This window comes from Drosophila obscura, unplaced genomic scaffold (assembly GCF_018151105.1).
Source record: "Drosophila obscura isolate BZ-5 IFL unplaced genomic scaffold, ASM1815110v1 contig_186, whole genome shotgun sequence".
NCBI classification, from domain to species: domain Eukaryota; kingdom Metazoa; phylum Arthropoda; class Insecta; order Diptera; family Drosophilidae; genus Drosophila; species Drosophila obscura.
The window spans coordinates 9,224,067-9,244,209 of NW_024542774.1; the positions used below are offsets into that span (position 1 = coordinate 9,224,067).

The 20,143-nt window shown below is 48.1% G+C and overlaps 3 protein-coding genes across 18 annotated transcripts in view; 2 read left to right on the top strand and 1 right to left on the bottom strand.

Moving 5' to 3' along the window:
• LOC111080620 (serine/threonine-protein kinase N) overlaps positions 1-13,543 on the top strand; it is a 34,319-nt gene extending 20,776 nt beyond the window's left edge. For 5 of the 14 annotated variants that reach the window (XM_041593026.1, XM_022376334.2, XM_022376335.2 and 2 more), the window contains 8 exons: positions 4,983-6,308; positions 8,051-8,332; positions 9,884-10,114; positions 10,256-10,900; positions 10,960-11,331; positions 11,416-11,523; positions 11,596-11,736; positions 11,798-13,543. In XM_041593026.1, coding sequence (XP_041448960.1) covers positions 4,983-6,308; positions 8,051-8,332; positions 9,884-10,114; positions 10,256-10,900; positions 10,960-11,331; positions 11,416-11,523; positions 11,596-11,736; positions 11,798-11,941 — 3,249 coding nt within the window. In that variant the 3' untranslated portion in view covers positions 11,942-13,543. Of the gene's footprint in view, positions 1-4,982; positions 6,309-7,495; positions 7,782-7,919; positions 8,333-9,522; positions 9,813-9,883; positions 10,115-10,255; positions 10,901-10,959; positions 11,332-11,415; positions 11,524-11,595; positions 11,737-11,797 lie in introns of those variants that run through there. The other 9 variants (XM_022376345.2, XM_022376343.2, XM_022376338.2 and 6 more) reach the window with 6 other exon arrangements.
• On the top strand, positions 818-4,869 carry LOC111080622. Of its 3 annotated transcripts, none has more exons than XM_041593027.1 (4): positions 818-1,154; positions 1,908-2,366; positions 2,435-2,869; positions 2,934-4,869. In XM_041593027.1, exons 2-4 carry the CDS (start codon positions 2,133-2,135, stop codon positions 4,542-4,544), a joined length of 2,280 nt encoding a protein of 759 aa, XP_041448961.1. In that variant the 5' UTR covers positions 818-1,154; positions 1,908-2,132; the 3' UTR covers positions 4,545-4,869. The 3 variants fall into 3 exon arrangements, with proteins under 3 accessions (XP_041448961.1, XP_041448962.1, XP_022232038.2); XM_041593028.1 differs by having other exon boundaries at positions 1,957-2,366; XM_022376346.2 differs by lacking the exon at positions 818-1,154 and having other exon boundaries at positions 1,494-2,366.
• LOC111080623 lies at positions 13,530-14,530 on the bottom strand. Its single transcript, XM_022376347.2, has 4 exons — positions 14,177-14,530; positions 14,029-14,113; positions 13,816-13,972; positions 13,530-13,753 (listed from the first exon to the last, which is right to left on the bottom strand). Exons 1-4 carry the CDS (start codon positions 14,177-14,179, stop codon positions 13,669-13,671), a joined length of 330 nt encoding a protein of 109 aa, XP_022232039.2. The 5' UTR covers positions 14,180-14,530; the 3' UTR covers positions 13,530-13,668.
• Between the last annotated feature and the right edge of the window lie 5,613 nt (positions 14,531-20,143).

Sequence of the window (20,143 nt, forward strand, 5' to 3'; positions counted from 1 at the left end):
AATTTAATTCCCAGGAATCGCTTTTGGGCCAATGTATTCCTGGAATACAGAGCATTACGACAGAGCCATTCCCCTACCTATTCCCGGCTGCATTTCCTTTGAAAAGTGTGCGACAATTATCGCCAGAGTACTGTTCTAATTTCCCAATCCATTGAGAGACATCTACAATACTCTTCTGTTTTTTTTGTGCGTGTCTTTTGTTGATTTCCCAATGTGCTGTGAGCTGTGTGCTGTGCGCGTTTCCTGTCGCGTGGCTCGCTGAGAAACGAATCTCTCGGTGATTTATCTGTTGGCTGTTCGGTCTACACTCCACACTAGCTACACTGCTAGACTATCCACTTCCGCAACAGTTTGGATTTCTGGCCTAAATATTCTATTTGCAGGCAACATTCCCATTGCCATTGCGTTGGCCCGTTCTCATATTTATTTGTTTTGCGGCTTCTGCGGCGACGACGGGCGACGCCTGTTGCATCTGTCGGCTGGAGTTGATCTCAAGAGGAAATAATCGGATCACAGTGCGTTTCAGCAGCACATGACCAGAGCCAGTTCCATGAGATTCCACAAAAGTTTACAAATTTCCATCTGGCGCTTACATTTGTTGGGCCTATGGCTGTGAAACGCACTGTACATTGATCCCCTTGTCAGACGATGTACCATCGATGATGGAACTCTGAAGTTTTTATTCGTTCAGACATCAGCAAAATGATAAACAAATCGAATGAAAACTCTACTCTCCCTCCCCCACCCTTTTTCTGCCCTTTTGTGCCTCAACATTTTTAGAACTGCTGCTGCCAGAGAGGGAGAGAGAGAGAGCGAGAGCGCTATAGCTGGGGATATATCTAAACATCTGTTTAATCGGGCAACAAATCTCATGCGAGCGAGCGCAAAGTTCTCTGGCCAGTAGCAGGCAGCAGGCAGCAGCAGCATAAAATGTGAAAATCTCTTGCCGTTTCAATTTGTATCTCTGGCGAATTTTCCCAAGCAGCTTTTCCGCTGTTCCGTTCAGTTCAAGTTGTGTTGCCGTTGCCGTTGCTGCTGCTGCCTCTGACTCTGCCACCGATAGAGATTTTTTTGTGTTTTTATTACGCGTGGCGTGTACGTGTTCCGTGTTCCGTGTTCGCGTTCGTGTGCTGTGCTTGAAACTCTATGAATATGTAATAATGCAAAAATAAATTAACAATCCTATGGCAGAGATCAAAGGAAATCTCCACAAAGTTAGCCACATGCACCCACACATACACAGATGTATGAAAACAAAAGAAATGCAAGCCGACAGACACACCTGATCGGCACAACTCCATCCACATTACGCATACGCATACGCCGCATGTACCTGAAAATTGCGTAATTCTTTTTCTGAGCGGATCATCAGCCTCTCCACTTCACTCCACTCTCTCTCTCTCTCTCTCTCTCTATCTCTCTCTTTGCTCCTCTCATGATTTCTGTTTGCTGCTGCTCTCAAATTTTGAGTGGGGGGTTTTGTTTTGGGGTCATCTTGCAATTGTTAAAAATAAAAATCACATAAATTTAGACACACAATTTTTAAAAACGAAAGTGTGTTTTAGTTCCATTCCTCGTTTATACTGTGTCTGTGTGTGTGCGTGCGGCTAAAAATACGAAAAAACAAAAAATCAAATACAGTCAGAAGTGTCTATGAAGGATAGCTGTTGCATACCCCTTTTGAGGGGTAAACCCTAAGCGAAAAGTGTGGAAAACTGTTTATTATAGAAAAGTAAAAGTCGTTTGTTAAGTGGCCTTTTGGCCACTGTTCTTTGCAAATTTAATATAAATAAAGTGCTAGCTAAGGATATGTAATTTAATTGGAGTGTTCGTGAGCATCCCTCATAGTCACTGCTGACTGTAAAACGCGTATAAAATCCAATGATACAATAAATATTTGAATTCAGCTTTCGAGAACTATCAAAACGCTTTCCTCAAGATATATGTTATTTTTAGCCCGCAGTTATAAGAATATAACAGATCGTGTGTGAATATATATATATATAAATCGAATATATGCATATATATATAATATATCGTATGTAGTTGCCATATGTGCGTGAGATGGCACCTTGAGCAAACAATAGAAGTACCACAAATGTGTGCTAGCCACGAAAGTGCGTAAGGCAGAGATGGCCACGCCCACTGGGACTGCCTCATTGGCAGCTTCTCGCCCTGCACCGCTGCCCCACGAACTGACGGCAGAGTGGACAGTGCGTGCCCACCTGACCTTTGCCCGTGCCGGAGAGGCGGTGCACAAGGAGTGCGGTGTCGTCGGTGCCGCAGAGCCAGTGCAGCCAGTGCGCGTGGTCTACAAGTGGTGCACGCCCTGCGATGAGCCCGAAACCGAGCAGGATGTGGACAAGGTGAGTGCAGTGCCATCCAGTTATCCTTTTGCCCACCACCAGAGGCTCATCGCACGTTCCTCTTGCAGACTGCCAACACCATGGGGACCAGCTTCCGGTCCACCAACTCCTCGGCCACCACCACCAATGCGGACTCGGCCTTCGGCAGTCCGCAGGCGTCGCGTGCCCTCCCTACGGGCACAACCGCTCCAGGAGCCACGGCTCAGGTTTGCGGAACGCGCTGTCGTAGCACCTGCAACATCATGGTTTCCGCTGTCGCTGACTTCCTGCCACAGGAAGCAACCACAGGACCGAATGAGCATGAACCCTTCGTGTACCACAACAAGGTGCGAGCCCAGCAGCTGCGCGATGCCTTCTCCCAGACCAGCGACCACGAGGAGCCGCAGCAGTTGATGGAACCGCAGCAGCGTCGACGTACCGCCTACGAGCAGCGTCGGGCCACCACCGAGGCCCTCGTGAACTTTGCCACCAGGCGGCAGGCAGAGGAGGCGAACACCTATGTGGTAAGACGGGGATAATCCCCTGCCTCCCTCCTCCCCGCTCACTCTAATCGATTGATTTTTGCAGCCAACCTACTCGCCCACGCCCACCACGCCCTCGTCCACATTCAAGTCGGCCTCGATGTCCAGGATACCGGCACATGGAGGCCAACAGGGAGGCGGAACGCTGCCAAGGATGCCGCCCAATCTGGGGGAGAAGAAGCCTCGCACCGTCCACATCGATGTCTATTGCACGGGCTCCGAGGGGGATGAGGAGGCGGACGACGAGCAGCAGGCAGATGTGGAGGTCTCCTCCAGCTCCAGCTCGGACTCGGATCTGGCCGGGAGCAAGCGCTACGATCTGGACTCGAATTCCACGCCCCAAACGGTGCTGGACAACGAGCAGATGCTGCTGCGCCATCAGCGAATCTCCGGCGGGGCAATGCCCCGTCGCTTGGGCCATCAGAAGGAGCCGAAGGACAACCAGCAGATGAGCTTGGGCCACGCCATCACCAAATGCAGCACCGCCGAGGAGGTGACCGAATCGAAGCAGCTGCTCTTCCGCAAACACATCGGCGACCAGCGGGCGGCCAAGCTGGCCAATCTGCGGCAGAAGTACATGCGCCAGCCGAGCGACGACACCATCAGCAGCACCTACCCGAACTCCTCGCACTCGACCATGCCCCGGGATGCCACCTGCAGCAGCATCTCCAGCGTGGCAGCGGGCACCGACTGCGTGGACTCCTCGTGGAAGGAAACGGAAGAAATGGAAGAACACCCGATGGTCGGTTTTGGTCTGGCCAAGTCCGATAGCTTCGACTACGAGAACTCGCTGGATCGCCTGCGCATCAGCCAGATGGAGAGGCTCTGGTCGCGCCAGCACTCCTTGGATCAGCCCCAGAATACAGCCTCCAGCTTGCCACTGCCCCATCCACAACAGCATCCGCACCAGCAGCATCTGCAGACCATCAAAGAGGTGCAGTCGCAGCGCAGCTCCTTCCAGCGGAGCGACACAATCCCCTCGGAATCGGATGGCTTCTCCGACACGAATGTCTTCAACACCTATCCGGGCCGTCAGATATCGCAGCTGCAGCAGCGCAATCGTCCCGCTTTCCTGCAGTTCTTTGGGCCCTCAATCCATCCGAATCGTGGCCAGCCAACGCCGCCAGTCACGGCTCCCGTTCAGGCCGCCTCGGTAGCCAGTACGGATCCGTTTCGACTGCTCCATCCGAGCTACCGCTGGAAGAGCGAGGCACGCGATAATCTCAGCGCGCAGGGACCCTCTGGATCGGGGCCCTCGTCGGAGCGCAGTTCCCCGCAGCTGCTGTCAGCGGCCACCACTGTGGTGCGCTGTGGCAGCGAGGCGCCGCCCAGCACCACTTCGGCCAGCACGTTCGGCACAACGGTGGTGACTCCCTCCCCGCTGCCAGGGCGTCGCTTTGAGATCTCCCGCGACAGCCCGAGCGTGGCCAGCGAGGCCTCCACCGCCACCGTTTCGGGCTACACCCACGAGCATCTGGAGAAGACGCGACGCTTCGGGAATGTGGTGGCCATGCGCAAGCCCGGCCACCATGTGGGACCCACCAAGAATCCCAACTGCCAGTGCGAGAGCTGCCAGCGATGGCTGGCCGAACGCTTTCAGTTGCGCGGCCGAGCCTTCTCCTTGGGCGAGCGACCAGTGCTAAGAAGGCCGCAGTAGAGGCCTCTGGAAAGAGGATTACTTACACAAGTGTGCTTGAGTTTACCCCTTCCCATCTACCTGCCAGGGGCAGTTACAGTCGAGATCCGTCACTCGAATCAGTAATGCTTTCCCTCTCTTGCATTTAACACTTTGCAGCCCCAACTAACCCACAATGCCCCTAGCCACCACACTGGATGATTGAATTTCTATCGATTAGGTTTAAGCCACACGCGAATGTTCCTCTCACACACACACACACACCCACACCCACACACACAGAGATTGTGCGCTGAATCAGTTTAATGTTTAATGTTGTAATAAAGTCATCAAATACTAGTCTGTAAAGCAGAATCTGTGTCCCTTCTCTTGGGTTGGTTTTACTTACTTAATATATCAACTAATTTTACTATATTTAAATCTTTGACTGATGATTAATACGCTTTTCCCTCTTCATAGGCCACTGGACGCTTGTCGGAGTCGTCGCGGAAATTGGATCTCTTGCGCTATTCGCTGGATCTGCGACGCCAGGAGCTGCCCGTGGACTCGCCGGCGGCGCAGCAGCTGAAGACGGAGCTGCAGATTGTGCAGCAGTCGACGTCGCCGGTGCCCGTGACCTACACATCGCTGCAGACGGGGCAGGGCTTCCTGTTGGGGGGCAAGCCCTACCAGTCGGTGTCGTCGCGGGGGGGCTGTGCCAGTGTGACGGGCAAGCTGGAGGTGCGGCTGATGGGCTGCCAGGACCTGCTGGAGGATGTGCCGGGGCGGTCGCGACGCGACAAGGACAACAGCTCGAGTCCCGGCGATCTGCGCAGCTTCGTCAAGGGCGTCACCTCGCGCAGCAGCTCCAAGAGCTACTCGGTGAAGGACGAGACCTCGTTCGAGATCATGGCCGCCATCAAGCTGGACAACATCACCGTGGGACAGACCTCCTGGAAGCCCTGCTCGCAGCAGGCCTGGGACCAGCGCTTCTCCATCGATCTAGACCGCTCCCGAGAGCTCGAGATCGGTGTCTTTTGGCGCGACTGGCGCTCCCTGTGCGCCGTCAAGGTACTGCGGCTGGAGGAGTTCATCGACGATGTGCGCCACGGCATGGCCCTGCAGCTGGAGCCGCAGGGACTGTTGTTCGCCGAGATCAAGTTTCTCAATCCCATGATTTCGCAGAAGCCCAAGCTGCGCCGCCAGCGCATGATCTTCAACAGGCAGCAGGCGAAGAACATCCCCCGGGCCAAGCAGATGAACATCAATGTGGCCACCTGGGGTCGCCTGCTCAAGCGGAATGCCCCCAACCATGTCCACATGGGCACGGGCGAAGCCCCAGGCGCTGGGGCCGGCTCTCCCCTGGCCCCGGGCCGCGACTCCGAGTCGCCCATCTCGAGGACTCCCTCGTCGGATGCCCTGGTGGAGCCGGAGCCGTATACGCCCGGCGAGCAGGCCCAGAATCTGGAGTTCAATCCGGATGCGGGCATGCACGAGCACGTGGAGACACCCGGCGAGTACCCGGATCCGGCGGCCAGCGGGCTGAGTGGCATGCGGCCACTCTCCATGCACATGCAGGGCATCAGCGTCCTGCCACCCGACTCACCGCCCGTCTCCGCCGCAGCAGCAGCAGCAGCTGCCGCCGCCGCTGGCAGACCCAACTCGCTCATCATACAGATGCCGCCGTCGGCAGGAGGAGCGAAGGCGCCAGCGGTCATCGGTGGACGCACGGCCGCGCCCACAACGGCGCCACCGCCGCCGCCCTTGCTCAAGTCATCGACCACCACGCCGGTTCTGGACCAGGAGGTGAGTGATATTCAGAGATTACCTACGTACGACCAGGCCCGTATACAGTTCACCCTTCTACCAACTTGTGTAAAGACCTTCATGTATATATAGCTGTGTTCCCGTAGCTGGTTTGATCGTTGTGCCTGCCACTTGCCACTTGCCACATGCCACTGCCACTGCCATTGCCACCTCCTCTTGCTTCACTCCTATCTCATGTACATACTCACCCACACACACACATAAACATATGTAATCTGTACAGTTATCGCATCATTATCCCTTGGTGTTGGCTTTTGTATTATTGATTGTACATACAGAAAAACAAACATACATTTATTATCAGACATGTAAGCTTTTAGTAAGTATCCAAAGACCCCCCTCCATGCAGAAGGATCCATGCAGATGTTGGGTCTGGCAAATGATCAACAATGCCATCAACGTTCTGGTGGGAATGTGGGGCGACGATCCAATGCGAACTACAGCCAAAGGGAACACCGGAACCTGTATGACACTTACTTATCCATTACCTGAGCACTTATTGAACAATTAACATTGTGGGCAGTGTTGAAAAACTCTGCACAGAATTTTTCAAAATTCCGCGCTGCGCTTTTTCATTTTAAAGAAATTCGAAGCAATTTTGCCTCTTCGACTGTTTTATGTATGCATTTTTTCCAACACTGATTGTAATAGAAATCAGATTAAAGCAATCCCCTGGGCAGTCTTCTGTTCTTAAACTGAATGTCTTGGATCTTAGAAGTTAGCTCTCTGATTGACTCCAAAGCATATCCGAATCAGGATTCTTCTTTTTTGGCTTTGAAGCTATTACAGCTGTTTAAAAAGTAAAATAGTGTTGGGAAATTTGCAGTAAATGTAGGGTAGTGTCATACGGGCAGTGGATTTGGTGCTGCCGTTTTATCTCTCCATCTACATTCATCATCATCATTCCCTCCTCGCTCTCCGATTTCTCTCTCTTCCTCTCACTCACTCTCTCTATTCCTCTGTGCGAAAGAAGCTTATTTCTCATCCTCTCTAATACACTCCCCCCACTTTCTCTCATTCCCTGTCTCTTCTTGTGCTTTGTGCTGTCCTTCCTTGCTCTCTATCTCTTTCTATTTCTCCGCCTCTCTGCCTGTGTGCGTATCTGTGTGTCTGTCGTCCCTGTCTCCCGTCATCCGTCTGTCATGATCTCCGTTAATCACCGACAGCTGCAGGATGCCTTGCATGAATTCGATTTCCTCTCCGACATGGACTCGCGTCCGACCACGCTGCGGCGCCTGCTGAAAGAGCGGGACATGGAGCAGCTGCAGCTGGACCAGGAGGCGCTCGAGTCTCTGCTACTGCAGCAGCAGCAATCCGAGCAGCAGGCCCTGCACCAGAGGCAGCTGCAGGAGCAGCAGAGGCTCCAGCAGTTCCAGGAGGCTCAGCGTCAGGCCATTCTCGAGCTGTGCGAGCAGCAGGAGAGGGAGAAGGAGCAGCAGCAGCAGCAGAAAGATCAGGCCAGACAGAAGGAGAAGCAGCTCCAGCATCAGCAGAAGCAGCGCATGATCGAGCAGTGCATTGCCGAGTCCTCCGAGTGGGCCAAGCAGCGCCAGAGCCAGCCACCGCCACCGCCTCCTCCTCCGCTGCCACCCACCCAGTCCCCGCTCATGCGCCCGCTACCGCTCTCGATCTCGCCAGTCAGCCGCCCAGTTACCTACCCCTGCCCCAGCCACAGCCACAGCCAAAGTCCACTCGCCATGCCACCAACAAACCAATTTCAGTTGCAGCACGATCCTGCCCAGGCCAGCAATCGCTTTGCCGCCGTCGAGGATCTGTCGCGGCCATCGGCTGTGGAACAGCAGCTGCACCGTCCGGTGCTGACCATGCCGCCGGTGGTGCTGCTGGGCGGCCGGGAGGAGGACAGATCGGTGCCGCCCTCGCCCCTGGTCGAGTATCCCGAGGACGATGACGAGTATCTGTACAGGGCCGATGGCGGCGGGGGCAGCCGGCATCTGCTGCAGTCCAGCCACAGTTCCAGTGCGGGCGATCGTTTCTGTGTGGAGGTTAGGAGGTTTTTCATTTGATTTCTTTTTTGCTTTTGGTTTGGAATTTGCATTTTTGTTGGTTTAATTTCGTTGATTTGGTTGTCCGGTTGCAGGACGGGGCCACCCCGGAAAAATACCCCTAGGGCAGACCCTCGCCCTGAAAACCGTGCAATTCAATTTATTTAATATTATTCACTAATCCGCAAAAGCTTTATCGTTTCTTACATTTATCCGTTTGTGGCCTGACACGATTTTTGGGTTTTTTATGTTACCGTTAATGTTATCGTTTTGTGCCGTTATTCGAGGAACGAATAAGCGGTGAAAAATTCAGAAACTGTCCATAAACCATTCATAAAACATACTCATGCACACGACAACAACAACAAAATGCACTCACATTTGTTCGAATTGTACTTAACATCGCGTTTACCAGCACTGCTTTGTAGTGTTAACAGTAGTAACATAGTGTTGAAAGCACTGATAACAGTTATTTCTAGTAAACAGTTTAACTAACAGTTAATCGACCTGTAGAAACTCCCTCTAGAAGCTGTTTGTAAATAAAACCAATGCTCTACAAATTAAATTGTTAATTAATTACTACCCCAAACGACTTGAGAGCTCTGAATATTATTGAAAATCTATCGGTACATAATCCCAGCGATTAGATATCCAAAAGTGACAACTTGAAGCTCTTTAAATAGACACCTTTCTATTAAATAGAAAACAAAAAACAAAAAAAACCAAAAAGATCACAGGGAAAGCAGGGAGAGGGCCGAAAGTGCGCCACTTCACGTGCCAAAAGGCGATTGAGTCCCTCCCATAAGCACCAAGCACCAGCACACCAGCACCTCCTCACACGACATTCATTTTCCACGACATTGCAGAACGTCAACGTTCCCACATTTTCCATTTCATTTAAGATGTTTACCACCTACATGTACATGTATATAGTATGTATCTCTTGTCTTTCTGTGTGTCCCCGCCCCCACCCATTTATGTACTCATTCATATACTGGGGGGGCGGCTGGCTATGCGCTGTTTTCACATTTTTCTATCCTATCCGCTGGCCCACGTCTTACGTAGCATTTTGGCCATTTTTAGACCCAAAGAACGACGCAGAAGCGCCTAAAATGCTAAGCGACCATTTGCCTGGCCTCTGGTCATGACTTTGGCACTTGTTTGCCTTCAGTTGGCCACCGTTGCCGCCGCCACTGCTACCGCTACTGCCCTCGGGGTATAGCATCCGTCGATCCGTCGATATCGAACGGTTTTTGTTGTGTGGCCATGTCGTGACGTCATGATTGTGCCAGCATTTCACACACTCGCGCAGGTCCTGAGGCAAATGTTTGCAGTGCAACTCCAGCAACAGCAAGTGCAGCAGAAGCATCAGCATCAGCATTCCCATACTCATTTTCATAGTCTAAATGTGTCGCCAAATTGGCCAATCCGTCAGCTGTTGTCCACATCCGCACCTGCCATATCCGATGCACCATCTGCTGTATGTTTTGTGTGTCCCCCGTTGCCCCGCCGTTGAGTACCGCAGCTCTTTGAACCACAATCCTCTTGCAGGCGCATATCAGTCTTGTACATATCACACTCGAACCCATCGATGCCAGCTGCACCACCAGCTGCCTGATAGAGGAGGTGGCCGAGCCAGAGCCACAGCCGGAGACAAAGGCGGTGGCAGAGGCCCAGACCCACTCTCAGTCCCAGTCGGAGGCATTCGTTGAGAGTGTGTTGCTTGAGACAGTTGTTGAAAAGTTAGACAGTTCGACGAGTGAAGAGGAGCAGCAGGAGCAGGTAAAAGCCCCCAAAGTACAGGCAGACTACCAAATAAACATCCATGCAGAGCTCTCAAGTTGTCACCACAAATAGTGATCTAAATTTACCCAGAATAATCCCAAACCAATCCGCTAACATCTCCCATTTCCTTGGCCACAGGTAATACCGCAGTTGGGAAAACTCTATGTGGGCAGCAATCAACAGCAGCAGCAGCAGCAGTATGGACAGTCCTCGCCCATCATCCAGGAGCCGCCGACTCCGACCATCTATGGAAACAGTGCGGCTGCTGGCGCCCCACAATTCCCGCAGCCAACACAGCGCCAGGACAAGCTGCAGCAGCAGCAGCCTGGGCAGCAGCCCATCTATGCGAATCAGTACGAGCTGAATGTGGCCAAGGCAGCGGCAGCCGCCTCTGTGTACACGCCCACGCCCAGCTCCTCATCGACGAGCAACACCAGCCAGCAGGGGCAGCGCAAGAATGTGGCTCGGGGACTGCAGTTCCGCGAGACTGGTGGTCACGATGCCAGCCGACTGGGCAAGTCACAGCCGCCTCCGAATGCTGGCATGCTGTCGATGGACAACTTCCGGCTGCTGAGTGTGCTGGGCCGGGGACACTTTGGCAAGGTGATACTGTCGCAGCTGCGCAGCAACAACCAGTACTACGCCATCAAGGCGCTGAAGAAGGGCGACATTATCGCCCGCGATGAGGTGGAGTCGCTGCTGAGCGAAAAGCGCATCTTCGAGGTGGCCAATGCCATGCGCCATCCGTTTTTAGTCAATTTGTATTCGTGCTTCCAGACCGATGTAAGTGCCACAATTAAGCTCAAAGAGATTTCCAATTCTTAACTAAACTTCCTCGACAGCAACACGTTTGCTTTGTGATGGAGTACGCAGCCGGAGGAGATCTGATGATGCACATCCATACGGACGTATTCCTGGAGCCGCGTGCCGTCTTCTATGCGGCCTGCGTTGTGCTGGGGCTGCAGTATCTGCACGAGAACAAGATCATCTACCGCGACCTGAAGCTGGACAACCTGCTGCTGGACACGGATGGGTATGTGAAGATCGCCGACTTTGGCCTGTGCAAGGAAGGCATGGGCTTCGGTGATCGCACGGGCACATTCTGCGGCACGCCCGAGTTTCTGGCTCCCGAAGTGCTCACTGAGACCTCGTACACACGGGCCGTGGACTGGTGGGGTCTGGGCGTGCTCATCTTTGAGATGTTGGTTGGTGAGGTGAGTCGAACAGGAAAATTCCTTCGTCTGTGTATGTGTGTGTGTAGATCGTTGGTTAACTGTATGAAATTCGCAATTTGACAGTCCCCTTTCCCTGGCGATGATGAGGAGGAGGTGTTCGACTCAATTGTGAATGACGAGGTCCGCTATCCGCGCTTCCTCTCACTCGAGGCCATAGCCGTGATGCGAAGGGTGAGTCTCATTCGCATGCTTTAGGAAAAATCAATGCTCATTGGCTAATCAATTGCATGCAAAAAATTACAGCTGCTGCGCAAGAATCCAGAGCGACGTCTGGGATCGTCGGAGCGCGACGCGGAGGATGTCAAGAAGCAGGCGTTCTTCCGCTCCATTGTCTGGGATGATCTGCTGCTGCGTAAGGTCAAGCCACCGTTTGTACCCACAATTGTAAGTCCATGCAGTCCCAGCCAAAGAGACTTTCGATATATATATATATATATATTTGTAGAACCATTTGGAAGATGTCTCGAACTTTGATGAGGAATTCACGTCGGAGAAGGCGCAATTGACGCCACCGAAGGAGCCGCGTCACCTCTCTGAGGATGAGCAGGTGCTCTTCCAGGACTTTTCGTACACGGCCGAATGGTGTTAGTGCGCCGCAACACCCCAACCGTATCCGTGTCCAGTTAGTCCTTATGGCTCACCAATGGGCCTAGCCCGATCGTTATAACCTTTGCCCTCTGCTTTTAAATGTTTACGAAGGTGGCTTCGCGTAATTATTGCTAGCTTAAGTGAATGTGAGTTGAATATTTAAACAAGAACGCCTCCAGATAATACCCATACAGGACATACATATATTATATCTATATAGAAACTATATATATATACATGTAATCAGCCGAGTGTTGCTCACTTGCTTACCGAAACAAGCATTAGCCAAATCCACTAGAGCTCCACTCTTGGGGCAGAGCAAGAGCATTTTTCGATCATCAATCAGCAGCAGAACAATCCCATCCCATCCAATTCAATTCAATACCCTTCCATCAGCATGAACCATTATCGCTTCTTTTAATTTCCTAACGCGAGAACGAGAATATATTGAGAATTGAGAATAGTCTGACGAACCCTAGGAAGACGGCCTTATACGCAACGTTGTAGATTTTGGACAGATTTTTGTGAGCCAGGTTCCAAATAGATTTTAAAGATGAAAATTATGTATACAAAGGCTATTTTACAAGCGCCACCAATAGAAGATCAGATCAGAGCGGACCGGATCGGATCAAAGTGGAGTAGCATATTTTCATAAAAAACATACAAGAACAAATTCAAGGATCCATTTATATATATTTTATACATATATTGCATGCACACCAACCCAGGAAAATGTCTTGATAAAAAAGAGCTCATCCTCTAAACATATTTTAAGCTAAGAAACGAAGTAGAAAAAGTGTGAAAGTGAGAGATAATACTTACAATTTTAAAGTGTAAACCCTGTAAATTTCTTTGCGTTTTCAAAACAACTCGGTCAGCCAATTGTCCGAGTTGTTTCATATATTTTAAAGCTACTTTTTATTATTTAAATTCATATACACACATACACACAACGCCTACACATTTGTTATTTATTATTATTATTGTACTTTACAAGAAACTGTATTGCTTTGAGCATTTTTATTCAACGATATATGGATTTCAAACGATTCGTTTGTATGCCCTCCAACAACAGAGAGACAAAGATAAAGAGAGAGAGAGAACGGTACGCTTTAACACGAAAAATAACCTTAATGCCGCTCGGGGTAGAGTCGAACCTCTCGTTGTCAGAGATGATGGGGTGGCATACAATCGGATTGTTGTTTCACTTAAGATCTATGCTAATTTTAATTTAATTTTTAAATTGTATTTAAGTTTGTAATAATCGATTATGGAAGCGTAGGCTAAGCTATCATTATGTGAAGATAATTACTGATAAATACGATTATGATAACGATTGTGCACCTGCACACCTCATGCAGATCAATATACAACCAAGCAGAAGCATATACATATATGAATTGTCATTACGATTATGATTATGATTGCATCCGCAACTTGCGGCCTGGAATATCGATTCATCACCAACAAACAATCCCCCATTCCTCCCCCTCTATCTGCCAAGTTGCGTGTTGTGCGTGTATCTCTTATTTATGCAACTATGATATGATTTTTAAATAAATGTATCTATCGCTATTGAATAAACGCAGTTTTGAGTCATCAAACAAGTTTGAAATTGGGTTTTTAATGCTTCACATAAATCTGACAGTCTGTAAACGATTGACTAAATAAATATACATAATCTTAATATATTGGGGGACAGCGTTTTCTAATATAATTTAAACATGTTTAGAACTTCTTTTCACTAAATCCTTCGGTCACCTGGTAATACAAAATGTTGCCTGTATTATCCACGATGGCCAAAAATATGTTACTGCAAAGGAACAATGAAAATTAACATTTGAAATCGTTAAAGTGTGGATTCCAAAAGCTTACTTTTTTCCAAATTTATCTTGCATTGCCTCAACCAGGCTGAAATGAATGCCCTTCGTATGGATCAAGGGTATGTAAGCAGCCTGTGTGTCCTCTTTACGCAAGTAAAACACCTTCAAATCATCATCGTAGTGCGGCTGCAAGTGGCCACATCGCTCATCTGAGACAAAAATTCGTTATAATGCTCATTAATAGTGCAATAATAGATTGACTTACCCCTTTTTAAATCGTTGTAAACCTGAAGAGCCAGGGCCGCTGTCAAATCATCGGGGCATACATTCTGAAAATCCCTCAGCTGAAGCTGCAATGAAAGTTTGAGAGTTACCGGAGGGATGCTGAATGCACCTGAGAAGGTGGTGCTCACCATGGCTGCAAAACTGTCGAATGCTTTTTCAACGCCCACTACGATTTGAGGAAGCCTTTGAAATGGAATACAATTAAAACACCGCAGCGTCTTATTGAAGCAATACTTTTGGGAAACAGCTGAACTACCTAAAACAACTGTTTAACAATAATACTTTGAAGACCAAATTGATTGTAGTAGGGATAGCTTAATTTAATTGATTGCACACTTTAATTGATACACGTTAATATTCTTAGACAAACAGTGCTTCAAAAACAACTGATGGCACTTGCCGCTTTAAAATTGCTGCATTTGTTGCGCACTTTAATTAAACAAATTATTTTGCTTGTTTTTTAGCAGAGCACCGCCTGACCCTCAGAAATATACCGAAATGTACCGTATCATTTTCAACATATACCGTAGATATACCGAGGAAAATCATATTCATCAATTTTGATATTCCATTAAATATTACTAGCTAGTTAAGACACTAATCACTGTACAAATTATTTTATCAGATAGATGAATCAGTTTTCTACAATGTGGCTTATTTTATTGACTCCTTGTTATGGGATTGTCTATAAAATAAGGTTTCAACAAAAATGTCTCTTTTTTACATGGGGACTACACAGTAACTACACATTTGCTACTTATCAACAACTTACATATATGTGGACTATGGCACTTTTTATACCCTTATATTCTTAAATTTCTGTTTCCAAGCTGCTTTTAAACTTAGGTGACTTGGGTAACAATGAATTTACTCGTATTGTCATGTTTATGCCATGTTAGATTCCTCTATATATGTATGTCTCGATCACGTTTGGTATCTGCAAACCATAAACTGCAAACGAAAAATTTAGTGCCATTTTCGCATATCTACTCATAATACAAAAAAAGTTCATAAAATCGATCAATGCATGCATGTAACACTTCATCATATCCCCGTTTTGTTTATTTAGTCCTTCGTGGCCAGGGTGAGCATTGTACGAGGCCGTTATAAAAAGCTTGCCAGTTTTCTCATATGGGCCAAGAGAGAGAGAATGAAAAACACTCTTCGACTCGTTTTAGCGTTTAAAGTATGAGCCTAAAAATACCCAAGAAATATGCCGAAATATGTTTCACGAAAAATACCAGTTTTTGCTTATTTTGGTATTTTTGTATTTCCGGATCTACGGCTACACTATTTCCAGGGTCGCATGATCTTTTTCTGTCTATCTGGCACCGCCTTACCCAGAGTAGCTAGTGTTGTAAGTCGTTTAAAGTTGGCGCTAATTTTGAATTTGAATGGGATGTTTCCTCTGGTAAAACGGAACTGATTAACGTGGTATTTAATGAGAGCATTTATTACTGCCATAGAGAGAGAGAACATTTCATTCGCTCTTTGATGCGTATGTTTATGGGTAAGAAGTGAAATCAAGCGTTGATTGTCTGTTAAACGCCTCATCAAAATATAATCTTTGTATGCAGACATTGTCTTTGACTTTGTCTAGACAAACAGACAGCACTGCCACTTGGGCCCTTGACAGTACAGTCCGCCCCAACTCCACGCATAGACAATGTAGACAGGAACAAGGCAACAAATTATGCTAAGTAGATGCAGTTGGCCAAGGACTGAGGAACGGGCTCTGAGGATATGCATGGCAAGCAGTTCCTAAGGCATCTGGCAAGACCTTCCCCACAGTGCCAGTGCCTGGCCAAGTGATAAGGGTTTGGCAGCAGCCCCAGCCCAAGGGTTTCCATCGCACACAAACTCATATGGGTATGTGTCTGCATATCAATGTGTATGTACTGTCTGCGATAAGCAACTTTTTGCTTCTCGAAATACTCACAGCCACAGCCGGCTCCACCGCAGCTCTATGCAGATTAGTTTGCAGTTGGATTCGTTACTGTGGGATGGGGCCGGAAGGTGGAGCTAAGGAAGCGGCGGCTCAAGGTATTCAATTAGGATGTACCAGGAAATCAATGCGAAGATGAAAAGATCTTTAGACCACAATGGCAGAGTACAACCGACAGCGTAGACCAGATGCTGCGGTCGATGGCTATTATGTAGCTTGTCAATGACAGGGCCATAAGACGGCGCACGGCGCACAGTGGGAAGCCACGCTCAGCTGCCTTCCCAGCCGAGGCAATTACAGTGGCTACAACGGCAACGACAGCAATTGATACAGTCCGCACCCCCAACGGTTAGTTCCATGTGTGTGTGTGTGTGTGAGGGTGAAGGGGGAGGTATTGCTGGTTGCTTGCGGTTACTTAATGCTGTTTACGGTCCAGAGTTTGTCCTGCCGGAAGTTTGTGCCGGAGGGTGTGGGTGGGTGTGCGTGCAGTTGGCCATAATATTATTTGCACTTGCTGCCCGACTGCCCTCTACGTTTATCCCTGGAACCGAGCTCACGGCACGGCAAACTTGGCCATAACCATTGGCAGGGGGCTAAATGGCCAGTTGAAGCATTTATGGTCCACAACTAGTCGTGTTTGTGTGTGTGTGTGTGTTTGAGTGTGGGAGTTTCATTCGTTCAATTTCTTCATCTGCTTGGCTGGCTTGTTGGCTTTAATTAAAAATACTTTCGCCTCGTAAAGTTCAAAGGTGAGCCCGTATATGTGTGCTATAAATTGTTTTTATTTCCCCAGATGGGGAGGAATCCACCTGGCCGCAATGAAGCTGTGGAACAGCTGTGTGCCTCACAGAGAATGCAAATGGTTGTGCTCTCTGTCTCTACCCTGGCGCCACTTAACATATTTGCCACATACTGGTATTTGCGTTGCACCTTTCTGCTGGTCATTTGCATGCCACAGCAGAGCACACTGCTGGGCACCTGGACGTGTCAGAGCTTGACATTGGCACCACTCTCTGACCGCTTTGAGGGCAGCCGCCGGGAGAGTTTTAATTGAACAACCGGCAACAGCTCCGCGGGGATCAATGGAGATTTATTGGATCGACGTGTCAGTTGTGCTTTGGTTGCTTTTAAATTTGTCCCCCAGCTCTCCCTCTCCCTCTCCTTTTCTTTCAATGTTTCTTCCCCTCTCACACTCTCCATGGATTTCATTTTGTTGTGTAAGCAAGAAATTAAAGTTTTATTCCATTCACTTTTACACTGCAGTCAGAATGGTATTTGAATTGCTTTTGCACTTGTTCTGAATCCTTTAATTTGGGGCTCAGACTGGCAGAGCGAATCTGCACTTACTCCTCATCTTAAGAGAAGTTTTAGAGTACTTATTCACATCTTTTCCCTATTTTTCCAGGTTAGTAGTTTTTTCACCACTTATTCTCCGACTTTAGGCCAGAGTTTGAGTGATGAATAATTTTCATTTTTTTTTTTCTTTCTTGTTCATCTTTACAGCAGAGGAAATCCCCAAACAATTTGGGAATGTCATTGGCAATTTAATGCGAATTATGTACCCAATTGAGGATTACAACTTTGGCAGTGGCATTCATCCATTTCATATAAGAATATAAGAATTTAACCGCACTTCTGCCGACTGACGCTTATTAAATTTGTCTCTGGCCCCGTTAATGACAATTTAAGCGCCCTAATGGCTTAATGGCCATCATTGTGGCACCGAGTCAAAATGATTTTGCCGCATCATTGGCAATGCAATTAACTCCCAACCATTTGGGTTTATTTTTCCGCCTGTCCGGTTGTTTGTGTGTGGGCGTTTCGTCGCTGTCCCTGGGTAATTAGGAGGCGACTTTCCTGCTAGTTTTCGTCCGCTTGTCTGTTTGTGTCTTTTAATGGCTCTTCCCTGACTGTGCGCGAAATTTCATTAAAACTCTATAATTGCATGACAAGACAAGATTTTCGCACTCAACGTAGGAGAGGGTGGAGGAGGGCAGGAAGTGGTGAAACTTTTTTGCTTATCCCTTTCATGTTCACGCCGCAAGCTGAGGCAAATGGCGTGGAACGCAATTGGTTTTCATTCAATTGGTAATTGAATGCTCTGCGGCAAAGATATGATTCGATAATGGCAAATAGATTGATTTATTTTGACGATTCTTCTGAACTCTGCAACTCCAAAAACTCTCCATAATCCAAGACAATTATCTGCGACGCAATTACCATTTGTCTCTTTCTCTTTCTAGCCCACACACGCATCACTGCAGACGAACACGCTCCACGCGCGCTCTCATTGTCTCACTTCTTTGACCTCTCTGAGCGAGACGCTTTACATTACACACTCTCTCACTAGCGCGAGTACAGCAATGGGAGGGGTAAATGACCAGAACAACGGTTAATCAAGCCATAAGATGAGACACAAGAGAAGGAGAAGTGAACTCTTAAACAGCAGACAGACCAAAATATATACATAGAGAATAATAATGAATGGCCTGTTTAAACGCCTCGATTCCCAATTTGAAGTCTTGATATCCGTTCAAAGGTAGCAAACTAATTGCCATGCAATTAAGTAAGCTATTACTGCCCTTTTAATGATTAATTTTTGATTTCCCCTTCGGGCCAGAGATTGAAATGCAAGTGCAGCAATCAGTCATGTGACCAAGGAATGCAATTAATTGCATTGATTCAAACATATGTAAGTTATTTATGCACACGACTGCATCAGAATAACTAAGACATTTGTAATGCAAAAAGCACACACATCACATGGATACGGGTACGGATACGGGGATAAGTAAATGTAATTTACTGGGCCTTTGGCCCTGACAAAGTCCAGAGATACAGAGATACAAATTAGAGACAAGTCAGATACTGTGGCAATATTGTAATTTGAGGCTGCGGTGGCCTAAAAGCAAATTGAATCTTGGTGTTTAGACTACAGCAGGAGGCACTTTCAGCCTGATAGAGTTTCACAAAACTTTGGCCTGGGATGCTGGGCAGAAGAGGCACAAACAACTACATACAATACGTACAATGTATATGTTTCCAGAAATTATACAAAAGATAATGCTGCTGCACAATTGGATTTGCAGTTGAGCATTGCAAATGCAGCACACCAGTGCACACAAGGATTCATTTTCCACTCGACTGAAGTTGAGCGCTTTTCGCATTTCAGCAAAATTTCAATGCGACAGACAACAAGGACTTAGCACCCGGGATGGGGACGTTTCCAGGACAATGGTCCGGGCCAGACAGCATTGTCACCGCTGCTGCTGCTGCTGCTGCTGCTGTCCACTTTGGCAGGACCTTAAACATCCCCATTGAGTGACATCTATCACTGCGAGGTGGCCCCCCCGTTCCAAGCCGGAAGAGTTTACAACATTTGTTAGTTGTGCTGCTGTTGCTGTTGTTGTTGCTATTGCTGGGGAGAATTCATTTGCGTAATTAGTGGCCAAGTGGCATCCACAATGTAGCAGAGGCAACCGCACATCAGACCACAAGGTAAGTGCTTTGAAATCACCGCAAAGTCTCTTGATTATTGGCATCAACCTGCAGACAGCCGAGGTCAGCAAAAATCCCATAGCATACTTCTCTGCGGCAAACTGGAAAGGAGTGCAGGGAAGCAGCAGGAGCAGGAGCAGGAAGGATAGGAGTGCTGGAGGAGTGGCATCACAGCTTCATTCGGCTGATTGTCATGGGATTGTATGGCATCCCTTTCAATGGGAAGCTAACGACAACTTTGTTGAACAGTAATCCCCGTTATATACATAGAGACTTACTCGTAAATATTTTATTGCAGTTTCTATGGTAGTTTTTCTCAGCAGCAAGCATTTTCCTTAACGGGATAACAGGACACTCTGTCTGTCTGTCTGCCTGTGCTCAAGCAAATACTTAAATTTAAGTATTTAAATTAAAGGAATTTAATTGTTTCTTTATTATTAAGCTATCATGGGTGACATCGTTTAAATGAGATTTTCGATGCATATAAATTATAAAGGGCAATGGAAGTTCAGTTCCATTGAAGCGTTATTTTCATATTACGGATTATTCAGTTGGGCAGCGCAATGTAATTTTAATTCCGCGCAAAGGTCTCCTTCAGAGTTGTAATTGATTGCATTGCACTGCCCCCTGCATAGACCCGTCCAATGGCGAT